Source organism: Mangifera indica, chromosome 7 (assembly GCF_011075055.1).
Source record: "Mangifera indica cultivar Alphonso chromosome 7, CATAS_Mindica_2.1, whole genome shotgun sequence".
Lineage (NCBI taxonomy): Eukaryota > Viridiplantae > Streptophyta > Magnoliopsida > Sapindales > Anacardiaceae > Mangifera > Mangifera indica.
The window spans coordinates 11,629,208-11,650,485 of record NC_058143.1 but is presented as its reverse complement, the minus strand read 5'-3'; the positions used below and the strand labels follow the sequence as shown (position 1 = coordinate 11,650,485).

Sequence of the window (21,278 nt, the reverse complement as noted above, 5' to 3'; positions counted from 1 at the left end):
TAATTGTCTGTGAACTTCTTAATTGTTAAAATATTTTTTAAGTTATAAAAACCAAAAGCAAAATTATTTTATATTCAAAATAGACAATATTTTAATAGTGAGGCTATATATATATGTGCATAATCCCTTGATGAAGATAAAGTTAAACTACACATATTTATTGGGAAATATGTTATAATTTATTATCTATGAGACAGGGAACACAAACTCATAAGTAAATAAATAATATGTTTATATATAAAGATTCTCATCTTAATTGTTTATGAGTTTGAAATCTTTATATTCATATCTTATAGATAAAGTGATTATCAATTCGAATTATAAAAATAAAAAAAGTAAAATAATAATATAATATGATTGAAAGTATAGATAAGATCATTTTTTCAGTTATAATTATAAATTTTGGTAGTAATATTCTTACAAAGAATGCTTGCTCATTGGCAACACAACTTTTTATGTGTCACAAATAATCATGTTGACGATAAAATATTTAAAAAAATCATAAACCAAGAGACAAAATGGGGAAGGTCTGAATCATGTCCATCTCACAATTTATTTATATTGAAATCGTAAAGAATACAAAATTAGAGGAAGATAAAGTGATGGACAAAAGAAAGAATGAGTTAACAATGAAAGAAACAAGAAACAAAGAGATTGAAAATAATGATGAAGCAAAGAATAATTTGGTTGCTGGAAGATATATTTCATTTCCATTATAAAAGAAATGAAAAGGGCAAGTTACGGTTGTCTCCTTGTCCTATTTAGTCTACTCATTTCCATCAAATTTACCAATAGCCACATGTGGGGACTCTTATCACTTGCTTTATTTATTTAATATTTTATCATACAAACATTTAAAGCGAATTTAGTTTTATAGTTTTCAATGAATGAAATCATATGCATTTAAAAAAAAAAATTACAATGAATTTGCCATCTATTATTCATTGACAATGTTTTTAAAATCGAATCAGTGATTAAATTGGTCATTTTACTAGTTCGTAGTTTGATCGATTCATGACATCAAGAGAGAGCTTCCTTTCTTGATAAGCACATGTATATAACTCAGCCACATGAACACTGGATCAAAAATCTATGCTTTAAATTCCAATGTATAATTTAAGTCAAATTCTACTTTAAAATAGGAATAAAAGATATTAGATATGGCTAAGATGACACTTGAAAATGGGACCAAGAATGGGCATTCTAAGGCTAGCGGGCAATAAAATTGTTTGGCTAGCTTATTCTTGAGTATACATGCATAAGAATGCTAGCTAATAAAATCTCAACTATCTTTATGATGAACAATGATTAAGCAGATCCATGTATTTAGACAAGGATATATGTGTGAATTAGACACTTATCGACCTCAACTTATATAAATCCCTCAGATTGGGAGTTTAGTCTTTTTATCATAAACATTCTTTTTAGACAATTGACCATCGATCGGAAGCTGCTTTATATGTGAGAGGACCTGCTTGGTCAATAATGGAACTCTATCCGAAAGCTGGCTTCTAGAGCGGTGGAGGCTTTATGACATGTCGATTATTAGACAATCTACAATAGATGATGAGCAAATTTTTCTCCAATGAAGCATACATAAGAAATTGCATGAGTGCAAATATGCTAACAAGAGAAAATGCAACAGTATACATGACAATGGTGGCCCAATGTGGCTTTTCTGAACCAACTATGGGCAATATTGCATCGTGGAATTCTTTATATTGATAAGGCAAAGTGAGGATGGACAAGAACATTACAACCGAGGTCAATAAGCAAGCCAAAACAATAATGTCCATGACTGTGAAAACCATGAAAAGAATGCTTCTGAGGAAAATTGGATACCTTTTTTCATTGGAACCTCTAGGCATAGTGTACGTAGTTGTGAAGACCACTGTGAAGTGTCATTATATCTTACATGCATACTTGAACTGAACTGTACTATATAGCTAATGTTCTTTGGCGCTAACTGTATGATACATTTAATGAGTGTCTATTTCTCATAGAGTCTTATTGTTTTCAAATATTTTCCCACTTACACACAAAGCTAATGGTTATCTAAGTGTATATTATTTTTCTTAACTTCCACTACTTTCGACCTTGATTTGACTCGATTGGGGTCTATGCCACCTCTCAAATAGTTGAGCACCTTAGCTTTAGCTATTTGTCCTAGCTTGCCTTGCTAAGCCCTTTCTTTTCTCTTTCCCTCTTCAAACATAACCTAGGGGTAAAATAATCATTTCCTTACTCTACTAGAGATATAGGGTCATTTAACACCTTGATCTCCTCGTGCTCCTCACATAGGCCTTACATAGATGTGTACTCTATTAGAAGTGGGCATCCCTCTAATTTTTTATTATGATCAACCTTGTGTTGACCACTGCTAATGCTATAACCAAACATGATTGTTCTTTCACTTGACATAATCATTCACTTTTAGGGAGACCACACTCGAACATGTAACTCATACCATATGACTATATAAAATATTTCCTCAGAACGAATGCACAATTGCTCTTATAAAGTTTTTTTCTATAAGAGGATACACAGACGTGTGGCTATTTTGCACAATTGTGTATCGCAAACTGTGATTTTCTGATCTACTGGTTTAACGTTTTTCTAGCATTGTAAAGTTACTACAATATCATTATAATATAACTGAAAGTATATATAAGGTCATTCTTTGAGTTATAATTTCACAATTGGTAATAATATTCTTACAAGCATGCATGCTCATTGAAAAATAAGCCTATAGTTTCTAAATTAATTTTAAAAATAATCTCAACGGCATTTACAAAACAAACTACTACAAAAGCCATAAAAAACCTCAAGTATAATACCATGATACTCCTTGGAATTCATAGACATATAATAATTCAACAGCCTTCAAAGATATTTGGCTTCTTCAATGCGGTTTGCCAATATCTTCTCAACCATGGAAGCTCTGAATTCTTCTCTCAGATCATAAGAGGACTCTTCTATGGCTACCATGCAATAACTTTAGTGATCCCTTCACTGTCTCTTTGGTTTCTTCTCTTTTTGTGTCTTGCCTCTTGCCTTTCTCTACTTATGGGTTTGTGTTCACAAAAAACTTTATCAAGGAAGGAAGCTCTCTCTTGATGCCATGAATCCGCCTAATAAGTTTCTAGTTCGCTTGTATGAATATCACTTTTCTCTTGGATTTGTATAATAATTCTTGGGTTTGAATGACTCAAAAACATGATTGTATGATTTGGTACTATTAATTAATTATTTAGTTGGCAAATAGAAATTGAAATATATATGTAGAAACTATACAAGCCTCTAATACTGAATTCAATAAAAGTTTCTGAAGTAAATAAATGGTAAAAATTAATATATGAAGAGAATTAATATTTGGAAAATAAGCTAAAAATCTTATTGAAGCATGGTAAAAATAGATTAAATGTTTTGAATTTATAGACTCAACATAACATACCATCTAAAAGACACCCACTGTTTGCATAAAATTCTATTAAAACAGACTAAAATATTCTTTTATTTGACTCTTATACTTAACTTGGTCAAACCCAAAATAATAGAAACAGAATTTGCTCTCATTTGTAATATCTATTGGATTAGAGACATATTATCGTCCTTTGTTTAACCTTAGAGCAACTTATATAAATCCCTCAGACTGGGGAGCTAGGCTTGTTATGATGACAATTAACTTCGTTCTGAAGTTGCTATGTGTAGTGGAGGCTTTGTGGCATGCAAAGTCTTAGACAAATTATGATACAACTTTGAGTAAAGTTTTCTCAAATGCAACATAAATAAGAAATTGTGTGTGTAAAAATGCTAAGAGAAAAAAATGTAGTAGCATAAATGATAGTGGTGGTCCAACTTAAGTTACAATTTGATAGCTTAATATGAGTTCAAAGGCTTGTTGAAACTCTTCTATTTTTTAAGTTTTTTCTTATTTTTTTATGGTTTTTAATGATTATCTTTCTTTTTTTTTACAATTTAATAGCATTTATAATGTTAATATTCATCATTCGGTCAAATTAAACTCAAATTTCATATTTTAATTTTAAATATAGTTTGAGTAAGTTTTTATTTAAATTTAATTTGATTTAAATCCATGCCACACTAACTAACTAGCAGGATATTCTATTGCCCAATCAGAAAAGAAAATTCTTGACCTTAATTTTTTTCTCACACAACACAAGCAACATGATTGTGCTGTTACATTACTAACTAAATTTGAATAAAATACAAATCGTTCCTTACCTCACATCTTGATCTAACATCCACATGTCAACAACCCAATTCATTTGGACTCCACCCTTCTAAACCCAATATTGCCCTCACAATCCGAAGAAACAAAAATATTGAATCTAAGACGAAGTCCTCATCCCAAAGTTGCATCCAGACTACATTGGGAAATTACAAAGGCCAAAAGACTAATGTCCACCCAAAGTTTAGTGTAAATTTCCTTATATTTGTTAATTTTTAAAAATTTATTTATTTATTAAATTTTATTATTATTATCAAAATGAAATTATTATTTAAAAATTTTATTAAAAGATTACTCTTAAATTTTACAATTTTCATTTCTATCTCATAATTTTATATTTCTCAAATTTAAAAACTGACTTTTTCTCTCTCAAATTGAAGATTATAAACTCTCATCTTTTCCTTATATACACCCCCCAAACTTTTAGTTTTCAGTTTTTATCTTTGATAACAATTTGTCATTTCTGATTGTCAACTCTCTCCCTCCTGATCACTCTCCCTTCCTTCTCCAATTGTTTTTGTAGGAGACGAAAAGTGTTAGAGAGGAAACAGAGAGTGATCAAAAGGGAGGAAGAAAGCAAGAGGGAAAGAGCAAAATGTTAGATATGGCGAATGGTTCTCAAAGATAAGCAACAAAAAACTATAAGGGAGAAATGAGCACTTTCCAAAAATGAAGAAAAAATGTTAAATTTTTGAATTAAAAAATGTGATAAAATTTTAATTTTTTCTAATATTTTTAGTTAAATAATTTTATCATTGATAATAATAATAAAATTTATCACACATAGATGATTGGGCCTTTTAAAAATTAACTAGTGTAACTATACTTACGCAAAACCTTGGGTGGGAACAAGCTTTTTGGCCTATTACAAAACCTAGTGCCCTTGCTTTCTCTGGCCCGCCGCCTGCTCATCTATTTTCAGACTTCTCATCGTAATCGACAAACTGAAGAGTCAATGGCTTTACTCTCTCAACTCACTCAATTCCCATGCAAAACCCTTTCTTTAATGCCACCTCATCAGCATCTCATTACTGTGAAGCCTTCGATTCTTCCTCTGAACTCGGCCAAGATTTCGCAGAGAATCACTAAGAAGTAGCTGAAAGCAAGACCGGTGGTCGTGGCTTGGGCCGTGGACGATGACGAATGGTGTCCCCATAAGAAGGACGAAGGTACCGCCGTGGCCTTAATAGAGGAGGAGAAGCCCATAGATGTGACGGAGATTAATAACTTGAAGAAGGCGTTAATTGATTCGTTCTATAGGACCGATCGTGGGTTGACGGCGACTAGCGAAACGAGAACAGAGATTGTCGAGCTTATTAGACAGCTTGAAGCTAAGAATCCGACTCCCGCACCAACTGAGGCGTTAACTTTGCTTAACAGCAAATGGATTCTTGCGTAAGTCTTTGTTTCCCTTTTATGGTTTGTGGGAAAATTATGGCGAAGGGATTGAATTTGGGTATTTTAAATATCGGGTATTTTTATGGTTTGCTAGCGCTTGATTTGATTTGAATCTTTGATTTATTTAGGATGATATATCATATAATCTGTTATTTGAAATTGGGCAGTCAAGTTTTAGTGGTTTGAATAAAATATAAAGTTAAATTATTTTATAGTTTAGTTTGAGTTGTGGCAGGTCAAGCGTCAGATGGTTTTTTGGGATTGGAGACAATATAAACTGGTCCTTGATTAGATGTGGATATTCACCCTATCGAGAGGTGGATTTAAAATTGAATTTGAATTCGACTGTAATAATAATATAATTGAGTCAAAATGGATCAAAACTCTTTTGTTGTAACCGAGTTAAACTCTTCTAAGCTCACGAATTTAGTGAGCTCAGCATTCTCAAGTTTAAGTCTGAGTTTGAATACAAAATCAATTGTTAGCTTCGAACTCACTAAAACTACACTTGTTTTGAGCCATTCAAGTCAAATTGATAGTCAAGTTTGAATCAATTTGGCTCGATTCTATCCCCAACCCTATCTAAGAAACTGACTTTCAAAATGTGTGGCCATTGGCTACAACCTCCATTAATAACAATGCTAAATATGAAGTCCGAAGTCCCAAGGGTGTCAAGGTTGGGCCTTTGCCATCTCTGAATGCATTCGACATTTGTAAGTCTGGGTTCATCTCTAATAATATAGTTGAGTCAAAATGGATCAAAACTCTTTTGTTGTAACCGAATTAAACTCTTCTAAGCTCATGAATTTAGTGAGCTCAACGTCCTCAAGTTTAAGTTTAAGTTTGAGTATAAAATCAATCGTTAGGTTTAAACTCACCAAAACTATACTTGTTTTGAGCCATCCAAGTCAAGTTGATAATCGAGTTTGAATCAATTCGGCTCGATTGTATCCCCAACCCTATCTAAGAAACTGACTTTCAAAATGTGTGGCCATTGGCTACAACCTCCATTAATAACGATGCCAAATATGAAGTCCGAAGTCCCAAGGGTGTCAAGGTTGGGCCTATGCCATCTCTGAATGCATTCGACATTTGTAAGTCTGGGTTCATCTCTAATTGGCCATTTCATTTCTCTGTGTTTACATCAAGTTTGAAGAAGGCATCATCGAGACTCCTCAGATATCATACTCCAAAGTTTTACCTGACAACGATATCAGAATCCATGGTTTTACCTGACAATGACGAATTTCTGGGATAAAAGATTCACCTTTCCCCATTGAAAGGCTTGTTTACTTCAGTCCAAGATGCAGCTTCATCTTAGTCTCTAATAGCAATGTGCAGTCTTGGTTACTAACAACATACCAGGATGAACAGCTTCATATTTCTGGGGAGACGCAGGCACTGTGTTTTTGTTCATCAAGGGAGCTCTCTCTTGCCGCCATGAGCCTACCTAATAAGTTCAATTAGAGAGGGTGTTTGATTTAAATAATGTTTTATTACCAAAATAGAGAGATTACCTTAAAGATAGATTATTGAGAAAATTACTATATATAAATTATTATTACGTTTGATAAAAATATATGGTATAAATAATTAATTTATTTGGTTAACAGTAATAAAATAATACTAGTAAATTATTTTACTTAAATGTCTTTTAATATAAATATTTTTTATATTATTTGTTATATTAATTAAAAATAAATTTATTTTTGTCTTAAAATATTAATAAATAATAATATAATTATAATAAAATCAAGATTACCTTAGTAATATTTTAATACTTAAGGTAAATGTAATAATTATTACATGTCACGTCAGTATTGGTAATAAAATATTATTATAATATTTTATTACTGTAATGTAAATAATAAAAAATATATTACCAAAGTAATTTTTAAAAGTCTCTAACCACACAACCCCATATTATCATAATCTTCTGGTTCTCTTAGATGGAAACCAATCCTCTTCTCTTAGATTTGTGAATAATACATGAGTTTGAATGACTCAGAAATATGATTATCTGATTTGGTACTGTTAATTAATTATTCTATTGGAGAATAGAAAGTGGTATTATATGGAGACATTATACAAGCCTCTAATATTGAATTCAATTGGAGTCGCAGGATATGAATTAGTATACGGAGACAATTGGTTCTTGGAAAATAAGCATGTTATTAAATATGATAAAAATACTTTAAATATTTTAAATTTATATTCTTAAAAAACACACACTACTTGCATACAAATTTATTAGAACAAAAAGTAAAATATTCTCTTGTTTGACGCTCACTCTTGACTTGATGGAACCCAAAATGATGAAAACAAAGTCACACCAGTTTGTAATATCTTGTAATATTATCAGCATCAACTAATATAAATCTCACACTCAGAGCTTGGGCTTATTATCGGCACACTCTCCTCAGACAATTGACCATCGTTCTCAAGCTGCTTTGTGTGCGATTCGGTTTGTTTAGGAGCTGCTTGGTCTGCAAAGGAACCCTGTCTGGAAGCTGACTTCTTGGGCAATCTACGATACAACTTGAGCAAAGTTTTCTCAAATGCAGCATACATGGGAAAACGCGTGAGTGCAAATATGCTGACAGGAAGAAATGCAGCAGTATAAATGAGAGTGGTGGTCCAATGTGGCTTGTCCGAACGAATTATGAGCAATAATGTTGCTGCGAATGCAATCATTGTTGTAGTCAATGAAATGAAGAGCAAGGCGAAACCTATTGTGAGTGCGTTGGGGAGTTGGCGGTGGAATTCATGATACGTATAAGGCGATGTGAGGATGGACAAGAACATTACAACGGAGGTTAAGGAGCAGGCCAAAGCAACAACGTCCATGACTGTGAAAAGCAAGAAGAGAGAGCTGTTGCGGAAAACTGGATACCCCTGTTCATTAGAACCTCCAGGCACAGTGTACGCAGCTGCAAAGACCACTGTAGCAACGAGAACAGCCACTACAGTGCAAGACTCAGAAGTCTTTTTTATCCATTCCTGTGCATCCTTGAGTAGTGTATCGTGCTTCGAATTGAATTTCTCTTCGCAAGACATGGCGTAGTGGGAGGGCGTGATCTTCTTTACACGCTGCATATATAGAAACATCACTTACATATAAACACGTTTATTAGGTAAAAATCTTGTAGAAGAAAGAGCTAGGGGGCTTACTTTGTACCACTTTATCTCTTCCTGGAGTTTGTATACAGGTCCTGTTGGGTGAAGCTTTGCAGTCTGTGTCTCCATGTATGCAGCATGGTGTAAAATGGTGTAGCCATTATTGTCAACCTTTCCGACTAACCTTGTCATTGGCATTTTCATATTTTTCACATGATTGAAGATATCCTTTCGACGGTGCTTAATTGCCATATGCAGTATGTTCTGACCCAGATCATTGCAATGCTCAACCAGCTGGGGATATATTTCTAGTATCTTGTTCACAATTTCTACTATTCCTTTTTCAGTCGCCAGCAATAACGGGATTGCCTTATAATCTCCTCCTGAAGACTGGTCTTTATCAAACGGAATGATTTCATCCCAAGAAGAATCTTTTGTTATCAGTGTCTTCGCTAGTTTGAAAGCAAGTTTATGCTTCGTCTTTTCTTCCAAGATGTCACTCCTTACAAGTGCACAGATTTTTTGCAGTAATTTAAGCCAACCTGTTCGTGTTTAGCAGAAAAGAAGGTGCTCAATGAAAAAAATTGATGAAGAGAGAAATTATGTAGAATATCCCTCAAGCGAACAAAAGAAAATTTTTACCTTTGGAAATTTTTGTAGTAGCTTTTTCATCATCATCTGCATCATCACCGATTGGAAGGCCTATAAATTTTAGAAATTAATGAATAAGATGTATACAAAAGGTCCTTTTAACATATCCTTATGCATACACTATCTTTAATAGAATTATGGAAAGGTGAAAAATATTCTTACAGGAATATATGACTTTGTGGATCCATGTGCCAAATTGATATCCACTTTCGAAAGCTGAGGGCATGGCTGCTAGTAGGTGAAGAGAGGTCTGGCCATCTAGGTTTTTGAGTGCTGCTAACGATTCATCCATCTTCAGTAAATATAGAGCCGTGTCTGAGAAAATTTGAAAAGAAAGCACATCAAATATCAGTTGAATATATATTTCATTTCAAAGCAAAGGTAAAGAAGCTAGGCGAGTAGAGATAGAGACCAAAATGGTGGCCTATGATGGCAACGCCCAGAATGGAGGCATTACGCTTTTGTATGAATGTTTCTTCTTTGATGGCACCAGGCTCTGGCTCTGATGTTATTTCACCTTGACTCGCACCAGGCAGTTCATTGGAGGCTTTAGGTTTGGGCTTTACCCTCATGTTTTGGCGGTGAATATTTTTAAGCTTAGAATATTCTTCTTCTTCAGTCCTTCCTTTTTCTTCTTGGTATATTAATCTTTTGTGAGATTCAAATGATGTTGCAGCTAAAAACTTCACCACCTCTGTTTTCCCAAATGAAGCAGCAAGAAAAAGCGGGGTTTCTTCATCCATATTCACAGCCTCTTGGAGCTTTTCCACACGTGGATATTCAATATCTTCCGCGATGAGCCTGCGATGATGAGTGACCAAAGCCTTTACGGCCTCCAGGTTCCCATTTAATGCAGCCTCATGAAGAGGCGTGTTCCCGTAGTCATTTGTTTGTAAATAGGCATCCTTCACCCTAGGATGTTCTTTGGAAATTTCAAGCAAAAATTGAAGCGGATCTTTTCTTTTGCTGAACACCGCCAAGTGAAAGGCATTGTCCCTGGAGGCCGTTACAGGAGATGACAGCGACCTAACATTTGTCTGGTATAATTTCTTCAGAGATTCCCAATCGCTGTTCAGGGCTGCCCGATAAAGCTCGCTTCTACGGACGACCATTTGCTTCCCACAGATGGAGACAACCAAAAAAAATGAAAATTAATGAAAGACAGGCTGAGCTTAAAAAAGCCGTTTTAAATCATGTCTTAGAAAAAAGAATCTCAGTATTGCATACTATGTTAATAAAAATTTTAGCAAAATTAAATAAATATAAATATAATAACCCAACTTTGAGTATTTAATTGGACATTTAGTTATATATAACTTTATCCTTAATACAAAATCATATAATCTTATGATAATAATAATTAAATATACACAATTTTATTATAATAAGTATTGACCTATTAATTTTTAATTGAAATAACAGAAATCCTATATTTTTTTATTAAAGAAATTGAACATTCATATTTTTCTATTAAAATAATCAAACTTTACGCATAACTTAATAAAGATATCAAACAAACATAATTAGTATTATTTATTTTGGTTTGTTTTAAAAACAAAGTGATTAATTTGGTATCATTAATTAAAAAAATATTGAAATTTAATTATTTTAATAATAAAATTTGATAATTTTAATAATAAAATTTAAAAGTTTAGTTTTTTAATAAAAAAAATATATAATTTGGTATATTGTTGTTGAATACCTCTAAATAGCGTTATCCTATAAATATATACATTCTCATCTGTATATATGCTCATCTACATGCCTCTTTTTTAGTGCTTTAATGTTTGAAAAGAAAAGGCAACACCAATGTGTAGCCTTTTACATCAATATATATATATACATACATACACACCCATTAAAAAAAAAAAAAAAAGCAATGCCAATGTGACTTCTAGTTATTTTTTAAGGGAGAAACTAAACTTTATTATTTTTTATTTCAAATATCAAACTAATATTCTTACTTTTAAAATATAATAAACAATATTAATTATGTTTGTTTGTTTGATAAATGCAATAAAAAATACTAAAAATTTAGTCTTTTCTATCAGGAAAATCTAAAGATTCAATTTCATAAAAAATATATATATATAATTTGATATATTCATAAAAAGAATTAATAATATATTAACAAGTTACAAATATAAAGTAGAGAGTTTTGTGATCTCACTTGAATACTCCAATCGTTGAAGTGCTTCACCTGCTAAAAAAATATCTTAATCAAACTTACAATAAAGAGAGTAAAAACTATAAGTAGTGCTCTCTAAAATGTGTTGTGTGCTTTTATATACAGAAAATCCTTGTGAATGATACTTAACCAAAAAAAAAGGTATCCTTACTTTACTTAAATAATTGGCAAAGTTAATTCGCACAGACAACAAGAATATAATAAAGGTAATGTTAAATGTACCACAAAGTCATGCTTGGTGGGAATGTTGCAGTAAATGATTCGGTCGCTTCCCACATGTGAATATAATTTTCCCACCCGGCAAAGAAAGGCCAAAGGACTATATCTCACCCAAAATATACTGTTTTTTCAAATTTTTTTCAGTTAATTATATTATTTTTCCTCTAAACCTTAAAAACTAACAATTTTTTCTTAATCTAAGTTTTTAAAAATAGTATTTTCACCTTAAGGATTCAATTTTTTAGATTCAATTTTTCGGCGATGTCTCTTCCTCTCTAGTGACCTCCAAACGACATCTCTTTCTCTTCGGTGCGACCTCCTTCCGACATTCCTCCTCAGTGTCTTCATCTATGGACGAAGACAAGACTCTTCTTCATCGACAATGACGTCAAGGAGGACCGTCGAAAGGAGGCACACCGAAGAGCAAGAGACGTCCCCTTGAGGTCATTGGAAAGAAGAGACGTTACCAAAAAATTAAATCTAAAAAATTGAAAATTCTAAGAGGAAAAATACTATTTTTGAAAACTTGAATCGAGAAAAATTGTTAGTTTTAGAATTCAGGAAGAAAAATAAAATAAAATTTAAGTTTATTTTTTTAATATTATAAATAAAATAATAATTTTATCTTTAAAACTGTTAATAAATATAATTTTTAAAATTAACCAAAAAAAACTTGAAAAAATAATATACTTTGATTGAGAAATAGTCCTTTGGCTGCAAAGAAGTAAGCCATTTAGACGGACAATATTGACTTTGGGTGGCCCGCATTAAATGGCCTTGGAAAATTACTTTATCTCCTCGACTGGAGAGGCGGCAAGAGTTTCTGCAAATACACCCTCCTCTCTTCATTTGTAACATACACACGCCTAATAAGATTTTCATTCAAGCCTCCCAAGTTCCGCTTTTCATTTTTATTCTACTTACATCAACTTCATTTATCTTCTTCTACTTAAAGTTTAATTTAATTATAATATCTTTTACTCATAATTTTTTATTATATTTACAATAAATAAAAGTTTATTCTTATTTCAAATGATGAAAGCGTAATAAAATAAAATATAATTGATCATTTATAATCAAAATAATTAGAAATAAACAATTATTTGAATTTATTAAAAATAGAGTCATGTTATGATATTTCAAGACAAATCTTTGCATTAATAAAATATGAGAAAGATGTTAGACATGTATTAATTAGTATCCCCTCATTGTTTGGGGTAACTAAGACAAGACTAATTTAATAGTTTGTAAGTTGTTAAATTTGCCAACCACAAAAATTAAATTATGATGAATTGTTTGTTTAAAATCTACAATATCTTAGCAATGGACTGGTATATATGTTTAGTCATTGATAAAGATAAAGGAAAAAGATACATATTCATTGGGAAAGACATCATAACTCATCTTCCATGTATGTGAGACAGTGAACACAAACATATAAATAAAGCAAAGGCTGTAAATAAATAATGTGTTTATATATTAAAGATCTTTATATGTCGCGCCTTATAAACATAGTGGTCACTAATTCTAATTATAAAAAACAAAATACTATAATATCAATATAATACCAACTGAAAGCATATGTATAAGATAAAAGAAGATGAAAGTATAATAAAAATAAAATATTATTGGTAACTTATAATTGAACAAATTAAAAATAAATAATTATTTTTATTTATCTAAAACTGAGTTATGTTATAATCAAAAACAAATCTTATATTGAGAAAGTATATATGATTGACCAAGGCTTGTACGACCTCCAGGTTCGCATTGGCTGCAGCCTCATGAAGAGTTGTGTTCCCGTAGCCATTCTGTTCTAAATAGCCATACCTCAAACTTTAAGAGAGTAAGAATTATAAGTAGTGCTCTCTATAATATAATTAACTATGTGTTGTGTGCTTTTATATATAGGGAATCCTTGCCAATGATACTTATGGAAAAAAAAAAAAGCCTTGTAAATGAAGATGAAGGGGTATCTTTACTTTGCTTAAATAATTGATGAAGTTCATAGTACAAACAACAAGAATATAATAAAGATAAAAGTTTATTCTTATTTCATAAGGATGAAAGTATAATAAAGATAACATATGATTGATAATTTATAATCAAATTAATTAGAAATAAATAATTATTTGAATTTATTTAAAATGGAGTTATGTTATGATATTACAAGACAAATCTTATATTGATAAAATACAATAGAGATGTTGGATATGTATTAATTAGTGTCCTCTCATTGTTTAGGGTAATTAAGACAACCGATTTAATAGCCAGTGAATTGTTAAATTTGTAAACTGTAAAAGCTAAATTATGATAAACTGTATATCTAAAACGTACAATGTCTTAATAATTGATTAGTTTTTATGTCCAATCATCGATAAAGATAAAGGTAAAAGATATATATTTATCGGGAAAAGATGTTATAACTCATTTTGCATGTATGTGAGACAGTGAACACAAATCTGTTAATAAAGCAAAGGTTGTAAATAAATTAAAAGTCCTTATGCATCCTGCCTTATAAATAAAATGGTCACTGATTCCAATTATAACAAGCAAAATAGTATGATATCAATATAGTACGAACTGAAAGCATATGTATAAGATTTGCTGCTCAAAAGATAAAAAGTTATTCGGATTTGCCCAAAACTGCGTTATGTTATAATCAAAGACAAATCTTACAACGAGAAATGTGTAAGATTTGCTGCTCTTCTGGACTCCTCGGTTCGCAAGCTTCCCGTAGATGGAGACAAAAATTTAAAAAAAAAAAAAAAGAGAGTTAATGAAAGGTCGGTTAAGCTTAAAAAAATTGTTTTAAATTGTCTTAGAAAAAGGAGTTTTAGTATTGTATACTATGTTAATAAAACTTTAACAAAATAAAATAAATATAGTGATAATAATATTTCAAGTATTATTATGTGCACCCATTTTCGGATATTTTTTTAAGTATTCAATTGGAATGATTGATTAATATTTTATTATTAATTTAAAATTATTTTGAGTAATTAGATTTTTAAAATTGAATATATATAGTTTTATTACAATATTTGTAAGTATCGATGTGTCATTTTTTTATTGAAATCAATGAAATATTATATTTTCCTATTGAAGAAATAGAACATTCAAATTTTCATATTAAAATGACCCAACTTTCATATATCTTATTGAAGTTATTGAACATATACAATTAGTATTTTGTTTTGTTTTAAAAACAAAGTGATTAATATTAATAAGTTAGATAGAACATTGGGGTCAGCAGCCCCACTCGTGCAACCTTATATATATATATATATATATATATATATATATATATATATATATATATATACACACACTTGTACGAATCAAATTATTATATTTTTTCAAATGAAAAGACCAAACTTTTATAATTTTTTTACTGAAATGGTCAAACTCTGATATTTTCCCATTTAAGATACTAAATTTTCACTATTATCTATTAAAAATATCAAATTAATCACTTTTAAAACAAAACAAACAATATAAATTGTGTTTATTCAATATCTTTTATTAAAAATACTAAAAGTTTAGTTCCTTACATAGAAAAATCTAAAATTTTCAACTCTTTCAATAGAAAAAATATGAGAATTTGGTTCCTTTAAGCCAAAAAAAAATTGATATAGTTCAACATTCATAAAAAGAATTAGTAATATATAAATAATTTACAAATATAAACGCCTAGAAGTGGAGATTTTTTGCAATCTCACTTGAATGTTCCTATGGTTGAGGTTCTCATGCGCTAGAGAAAGGCATAATCAAACTTATAGTTAGTAGAAGGCCAAAGGACTTATTCCCACCTAAAGCATGTTGTTTTTCCAAATTTTCACCCCTTAACTTTAAAAATCTTATTTATCTACCTATAAGCGATTAAGTCGGTCAGTTTTAAAGGCAAAATTGTCATTTCATTTGTAATATTAAACATAAACTTAAATTTTATCTCCCCCCCTTCAAATCTTAAAAACTAACTATTTTTCCCCATGTCAAGTTTTAAAGAATTACATTTCCCCCACTAGGGTTTAGTTTTCAAACCGAAGCCTCTCCTAGACAAAGATGAGATATTTATCTTTCCAGCTTCAATCGATGCCGACCAAAGTTCTAGGTGAGAGGGGAGAGATCATCGAAGAGAGAGAAGTGTCAAGAGGGAGAGGTTGTCAGAAATGGCATTGGAGATGGCGGCAAAGTTTGAAAACTAAACCTTAAAGGGGAAATGTTTATTTTTTAAAACTTGGTTTAAGAGAAAATGATTAGTTTTTAAGATGTAAGGGGGAAAAGGAGATAAAATTTTAGGGAGTTAGAGTTTTGTTAACTTTAACTATTCATGGGTGAGTAAATAGGATTTTCAAAGTTAAGGGGTGAAAATTTGAAAAAACAACATACTTTGAATGGGAATAAGTCCTTTGGCCTTAATAGAACAATAACTAGTTGTTGTGTTCTCCGAAATCTAATAAGTCGTGTGTTGTGTGCTCTTATATACAGGGACTTATTTTATCCTTGTATATGAAGATAAAGAAAAGTATTGTTACTTTGTTTAAATAATTGATAAAGCTCACTTGTATAAATAGTGAGAATAAAATAAATGTAAAGCTCATTCTTATTTTATTATGATAAAAGTATAATAACAAAGATAAAAGATGATTGATAACTTATAATTAAATGAATTAGAAATAAGTAGTTATCTGGATTCACCCAATATTAGGTTATGTTGTAACTTTCTAAGACAAATTTTACATCAACAAGGTATGAGAGAGATATTGGATATGTATATGTATCATATATTGTTTATAGATATTAAAATAAGACTGATTTATTAGTACCTAAACTTTTAAACTGTCAAAAAAAAATTTCAAGTTGCAAAACCTAAAAGCTATACTGTGATGGATTATGTGTTTTAAAGCGCATAATGTCTTAATAGTGAGTAAGTCGATATGTTTAGTCCTTTATAAAAATAAAGCTAAACATCACATATTTATTGTGAAAAGTGTTATAACTTATTTTCCATGTCTATGAACAACAAACACAAACTCATAAATAAATGAAAAATAATGGATGAATAATGTGTTTATATATTAAGGACTCTAACCGATTTTAATTATAAAAGGTAAAATAATACTATATTAGTATAATAGAATTGAAAGTATATATACAACAAAAGATTATGAAAACATAATAAAGATAAAAGATATTTGATTATTTATAATCAAACAAATTAAAAATAAACAATTTTTTGAATTTACCCAAAACTAGGATTCGTTGTAACATCCCAACACAGATTTTACATTGACAAAATACGAGAGAAATATTTGGCATATATGACATATCTAATATTGCTTGGAAATGCTAATACAAAAATAGTGTAATTGTGTATGAACTTTTAAATTGTCAAAGCATTTTTTAGGTTACAAAAACCAAAAGCAAAATTATATTGTATTTAAAATGAACAATATCTTAATAGTGATATTGTAGATATGCTTAATTCTTAATAAAAAAAAAAGTTAAACTACACATATTTGTTGGGAAATGTGTTATAATTTATTCTCTGTAAGACAAGGAACACAAACTTATAAGTAAAGCAAAGGTAGTAAATGAATAATATATTTATATTTTAAGATTTTATCTTAATTAAATATGGGTTTGGAATATTTATATTTGTGTCTTATAGATAAAGTGATTATCGATTCTAATTATAAAAATCAAAATAGTACAATATAATATGATTGAAAGTATTTATAAGATCATTTTTTGAGTTATAATTATAAAATTGATAGTCATATTCTCACAAAGAACTCATGCTCATTGAATAATAAGGCTATAGCATCTAAATTAATTTCAAAAATATTCTCAATGGCATTTACAAGATGAAAAAAAACTAGTACAAATCTCATAAAAAGCCTCAAGTATAATCCCATGATATTCCTTAGAATTCAGAGACATATAATAATTCAATAGGCTTTGAAGATCTTTGGCTTCTTTAATTCGGATTGGCGATATCATCTTAGCCATGGAAGATCTGAAATCTTCTCTCGAATCATAGGAGGACTTTTGCATGGCTATCATGATAATAACTTTAGTGATCCCTTCACTACCTCATTGCTTTCTTCTCTTTTTGTGTCTTGCCTCTTGCCTTTCTCTAATCATTTGGTTGAGTCTCTCTTGAACCATGGCATGTGCGTGGCTTGAGATGGATGGGAATTGATCGGAACTTGAACTTTCGGATTCCTCTGAGGAAGAAATGCTAAGTTTGCAACTGCAACACAAGGCTTTGGATCTCTTGAGTTTGTGCTTCTTGTAGTATTCTATGAAGGGTTTCTTTTGTCAGGCATGAACAAGGATCTTTGAAGAAGAATTTGTGGCAAAATAATCAGTAATGAAAATTTGGCAAGTGGGTCAGTTCAAACATGATTCTGTTTGGAGCTTAAAAGCACAAGCACATATCTTCAAGAGATTAGGAAAGGTTGGACAGGTAGAAGATTGGAAGCCAGTTGGGGAACATTTGTATTATTAATTGAGATAAAATGATTATCATTAGGTGGCATTCTTTTCAAAGACTAGTTAATTTGGAAAGTAAACATAGAGTCCATAAAGCCTTATGATTAAAATTTCATACTAAAAGAGGGACATACTAGAAAATTTTTGTCGGCTGGCTTCTTATGCATCCTTTTCGAAGGATGAAGGATATAGTCATTCAACCAGTAATTTTTGTATTGACATATTTGGATTTGTTAGAGGTTTTGATCAACCAATCTTTGCCAATGTTTAAACCAGTACTCAATCAGCTTGTTATGATTCAAAGTGAAAGGTATAGGACTTAAATTATACTTTGGAATTTAAAGCATGGGCTTTTGATCCAGTGTTCATACAGTTTTAAGTTTTATATATGTGCTCATCGAGGAAGTAAGCTCTTTCTTGATGCATACCAATCTTTTTCTCTTGGAATTGTGAAATAATACATGGGTTTGAATGACTTAGAGACATGATTATATGTTTTGGCACTGTTAATTAATTAATCAGTCAGAGAAGGGAAATTGGAATATATATGGGGAAATAATAGAAGCCTCTAATATATAACACAATCGATGTTTGGAAAATAAAGTATAACTCTTATTGAAGGATGAAAAAAATACATCAAATGTCTTAAATTTATAAATTCATTTTAATTAACTCTTAAAAATGCCCACTATTTATATGAACCAAAACATAGTAAAATACTTTTTTATTTGACAATCAAACACTTACTGGCCTCAACTTATATAAATCCTTCAGACTGGGAGCTTAAGCTTTCTATCATTTACATTTTTCTTAAACAACTGACCATCGATCAGAACCTGCTCTGTATGTGAAAGGACTTGTTTGGTCTACAATGGAACTTCGTCCGGTAGTTGGCTTCTAAGGCGGTGGAGTCTTTATGACACGTCGATTATTAGACAATCTATGATAGATGATGAGCAAACTTTTCTCAAATGAAGCATACATAGGAAATTGCATGAGTACAAATATGCTAATAGGAGAAAATGTAGCATTATACATGACAGTGGTGGCCCAATGTGGCTTTTCCGAACTAACTATCAGCAATATTGTTGTCGTTAATGCAATCATTGTTGTAACCAATGAAATGAAGAGTAGCGTGAAGCCAATTGAGAGTCTGTCAGGGAGTGCGTCGTAGAATTCTTTATATGGATATGGCAATGTAAGGACAAACAAGAACATTACAACTGAGGTCAAGGAGCATGCCAAAGCAATAACATCCATGACTGTAAAAGCCACAAAGAGACTGTGAAGAGACTGCTTTAGGCACAGTGTACGCAGCTGTAAGGACCACTCATGCACACCTGAACTAAATTATACTATGTGATTAATATGTCTTGACGTTAAGTACATGATGCATTTAATGGGTATCTACGTCTCATATAGTCCTATTGCTTTTAAATATCTTCTCAATTTATTTTTTATCTGAATTTGACTCAATCGAGGTTTATGCTACCTCCCAAACAGTCGAGCACCTTAACTTTAGCTATTTGTCCTAACTGGCCTTGCTAAGCCCTTTCCTTTCTCTTTTTTTTTCTCTCTCCCTCTTTAAACATTACCTAGGGGTAAAACAATCATTTCCTTACTTTACTAGAGATACACGATCATTTCAGACCTTGATCTCGTCATGCTCCTCACATAAGTCTTACATAGGTATGTACTCTATTAGGGATGGGCATGCCTTTAATTTTTTATTACTATCAATCTTGTGTTGACCAATGTTGACCTTACAACCAAACACGATTGTTCTTTCACTTGACACAATCATTCACTTTTGGGGAGACCGTTCCTACAAAATCTCATCACAAATCACAATTAAACATGGAAAAAATACTAAAATACCCTTAGACTTACTTATGGGTATTACATACCTTAAGTCAAAGCCACTACATTATGGTATACCAAATTCGGGACTTCTCATCATTTCACAGATACACTAAGTACCCTCTTTTTTACTAAGCTGTATGAAGGGCCTCAACAACTCACAATAGATGATGGTGTCTCTTTCCTCATCACCCATACAAGTACTCTTGAGTTTCTTTCCTTTACTTTGTATAATGTGTTAGTTGTTCCGTCTATCACAAAGAAATTATTATCTATGATAACAATTGTATCTTTCTATCTTATATAAATATTTCTTTGTTTAACACGCTAATTCATCTTCTTGTCAAATCTTGTCATTAAATAAATAAAAATCTATTTAAATACACGTTGTTGCATATATATATTTAAAAGACTCTCTTCATGATTTATAAAGTTTACCACACTTTTTTTATTTTATTTTTATGTAATAAAAACTAAAGGACAAAATTTCGATATAAAAATTTTGATTGACTAACGATTTATAGAAGTTACAAAACATTAAATTTATTTATTTTTTCACCCAGATAAAAAACCAAAAGGTGGAGGTGTGGCCCAACACATTTAGGCCCATCAGTAAAAATAGACTAGCTTGAAAGTATTTGAAAATTTATAGTGTTGTTTGGTTCTTTCGTTTAATTGTTAAGTAATATGATAAATAAATATATTAAATATTTAAATATTATTAACCTAATTTTAATTTTTTTATTATGCTATTTTCATTATACTTTTAGGATAAAAATATTTTTATTTTTAATTAATATAACAAATAATATAAAAAATATTTTATAATAATTATGAAAACTATCTAAATAAAAAAATATTTTGATATTTTTATCAAATATAGTAATAATTTATATCTAATAATTTTCAAGATAATTTATTTACCTAGTAATCTTTTATTTTTTTGTAATAAAAGATTATTCAAATAAAACACATCTTAAAAGGTAATATTAGTTGAACTTCATGCAAACTCTTTTTAAGGTTAGAATTAGTTGTAGCTTGGTGTGATGATTAAAACTCATCCGTCACTAACAATAACTTCATTCAACCAAA

General features: G+C 30.6%; 1 protein-coding gene and 1 pseudogene across 1 annotated transcript; one reads left to right on the top strand and one right to left on the bottom strand.

The window, feature by feature from the left end:
• Positions 1 to 5,096: 5,096 nt before the first annotated feature.
• On the top strand, positions 5,097 to 6,974 carry LOC123221705 (annotated as a pseudogene).
• Positions 6,975 to 7,803: 829 nt separating this feature from the next.
• Positions 7,804 to 10,555, bottom strand: LOC123220968 (ankyrin repeat-containing protein At5g02620-like). Its single transcript, XM_044643601.1, has 5 exons — positions 9,831 to 10,555; positions 9,581 to 9,733; positions 9,410 to 9,469; positions 8,822 to 9,309; positions 7,804 to 8,740 (listed from the first exon to the last, which is right to left on the bottom strand). The coding sequence occupies exons 1-5, from the start codon at positions 10,528 to 10,530 to the stop codon at positions 8,015 to 8,017; spliced, it is 2,127 nt and encodes a 708-aa protein (XP_044499536.1). The 5' UTR covers positions 10,531 to 10,555; the 3' UTR covers positions 7,804 to 8,014.
• Positions 10,556 to 21,278: the final 10,723 nt, after the last annotated feature.

Coding starts and splice junctions, on each gene's coding strand:
- LOC123220968 (XM_044643601.1), bottom strand. CDS start 10,530: ATGGTCGTCCGTAGAAGCGAGCTTTATCGGGCAGCCCTGAACAGCGAT. Junction 9,734..9,830: donor CATCATAGGCCACCATTTTG/GTCTCTATCTCT, acceptor AAATTTTCTCAG/ACACGGCTCTATATTTACTG. Junction 9,470..9,580: donor CCACAAAGTCATATATTCCT/GTAAGAATATTT, acceptor TAAAATTTATAG/GCCTTCCAATCGGTGATGAT.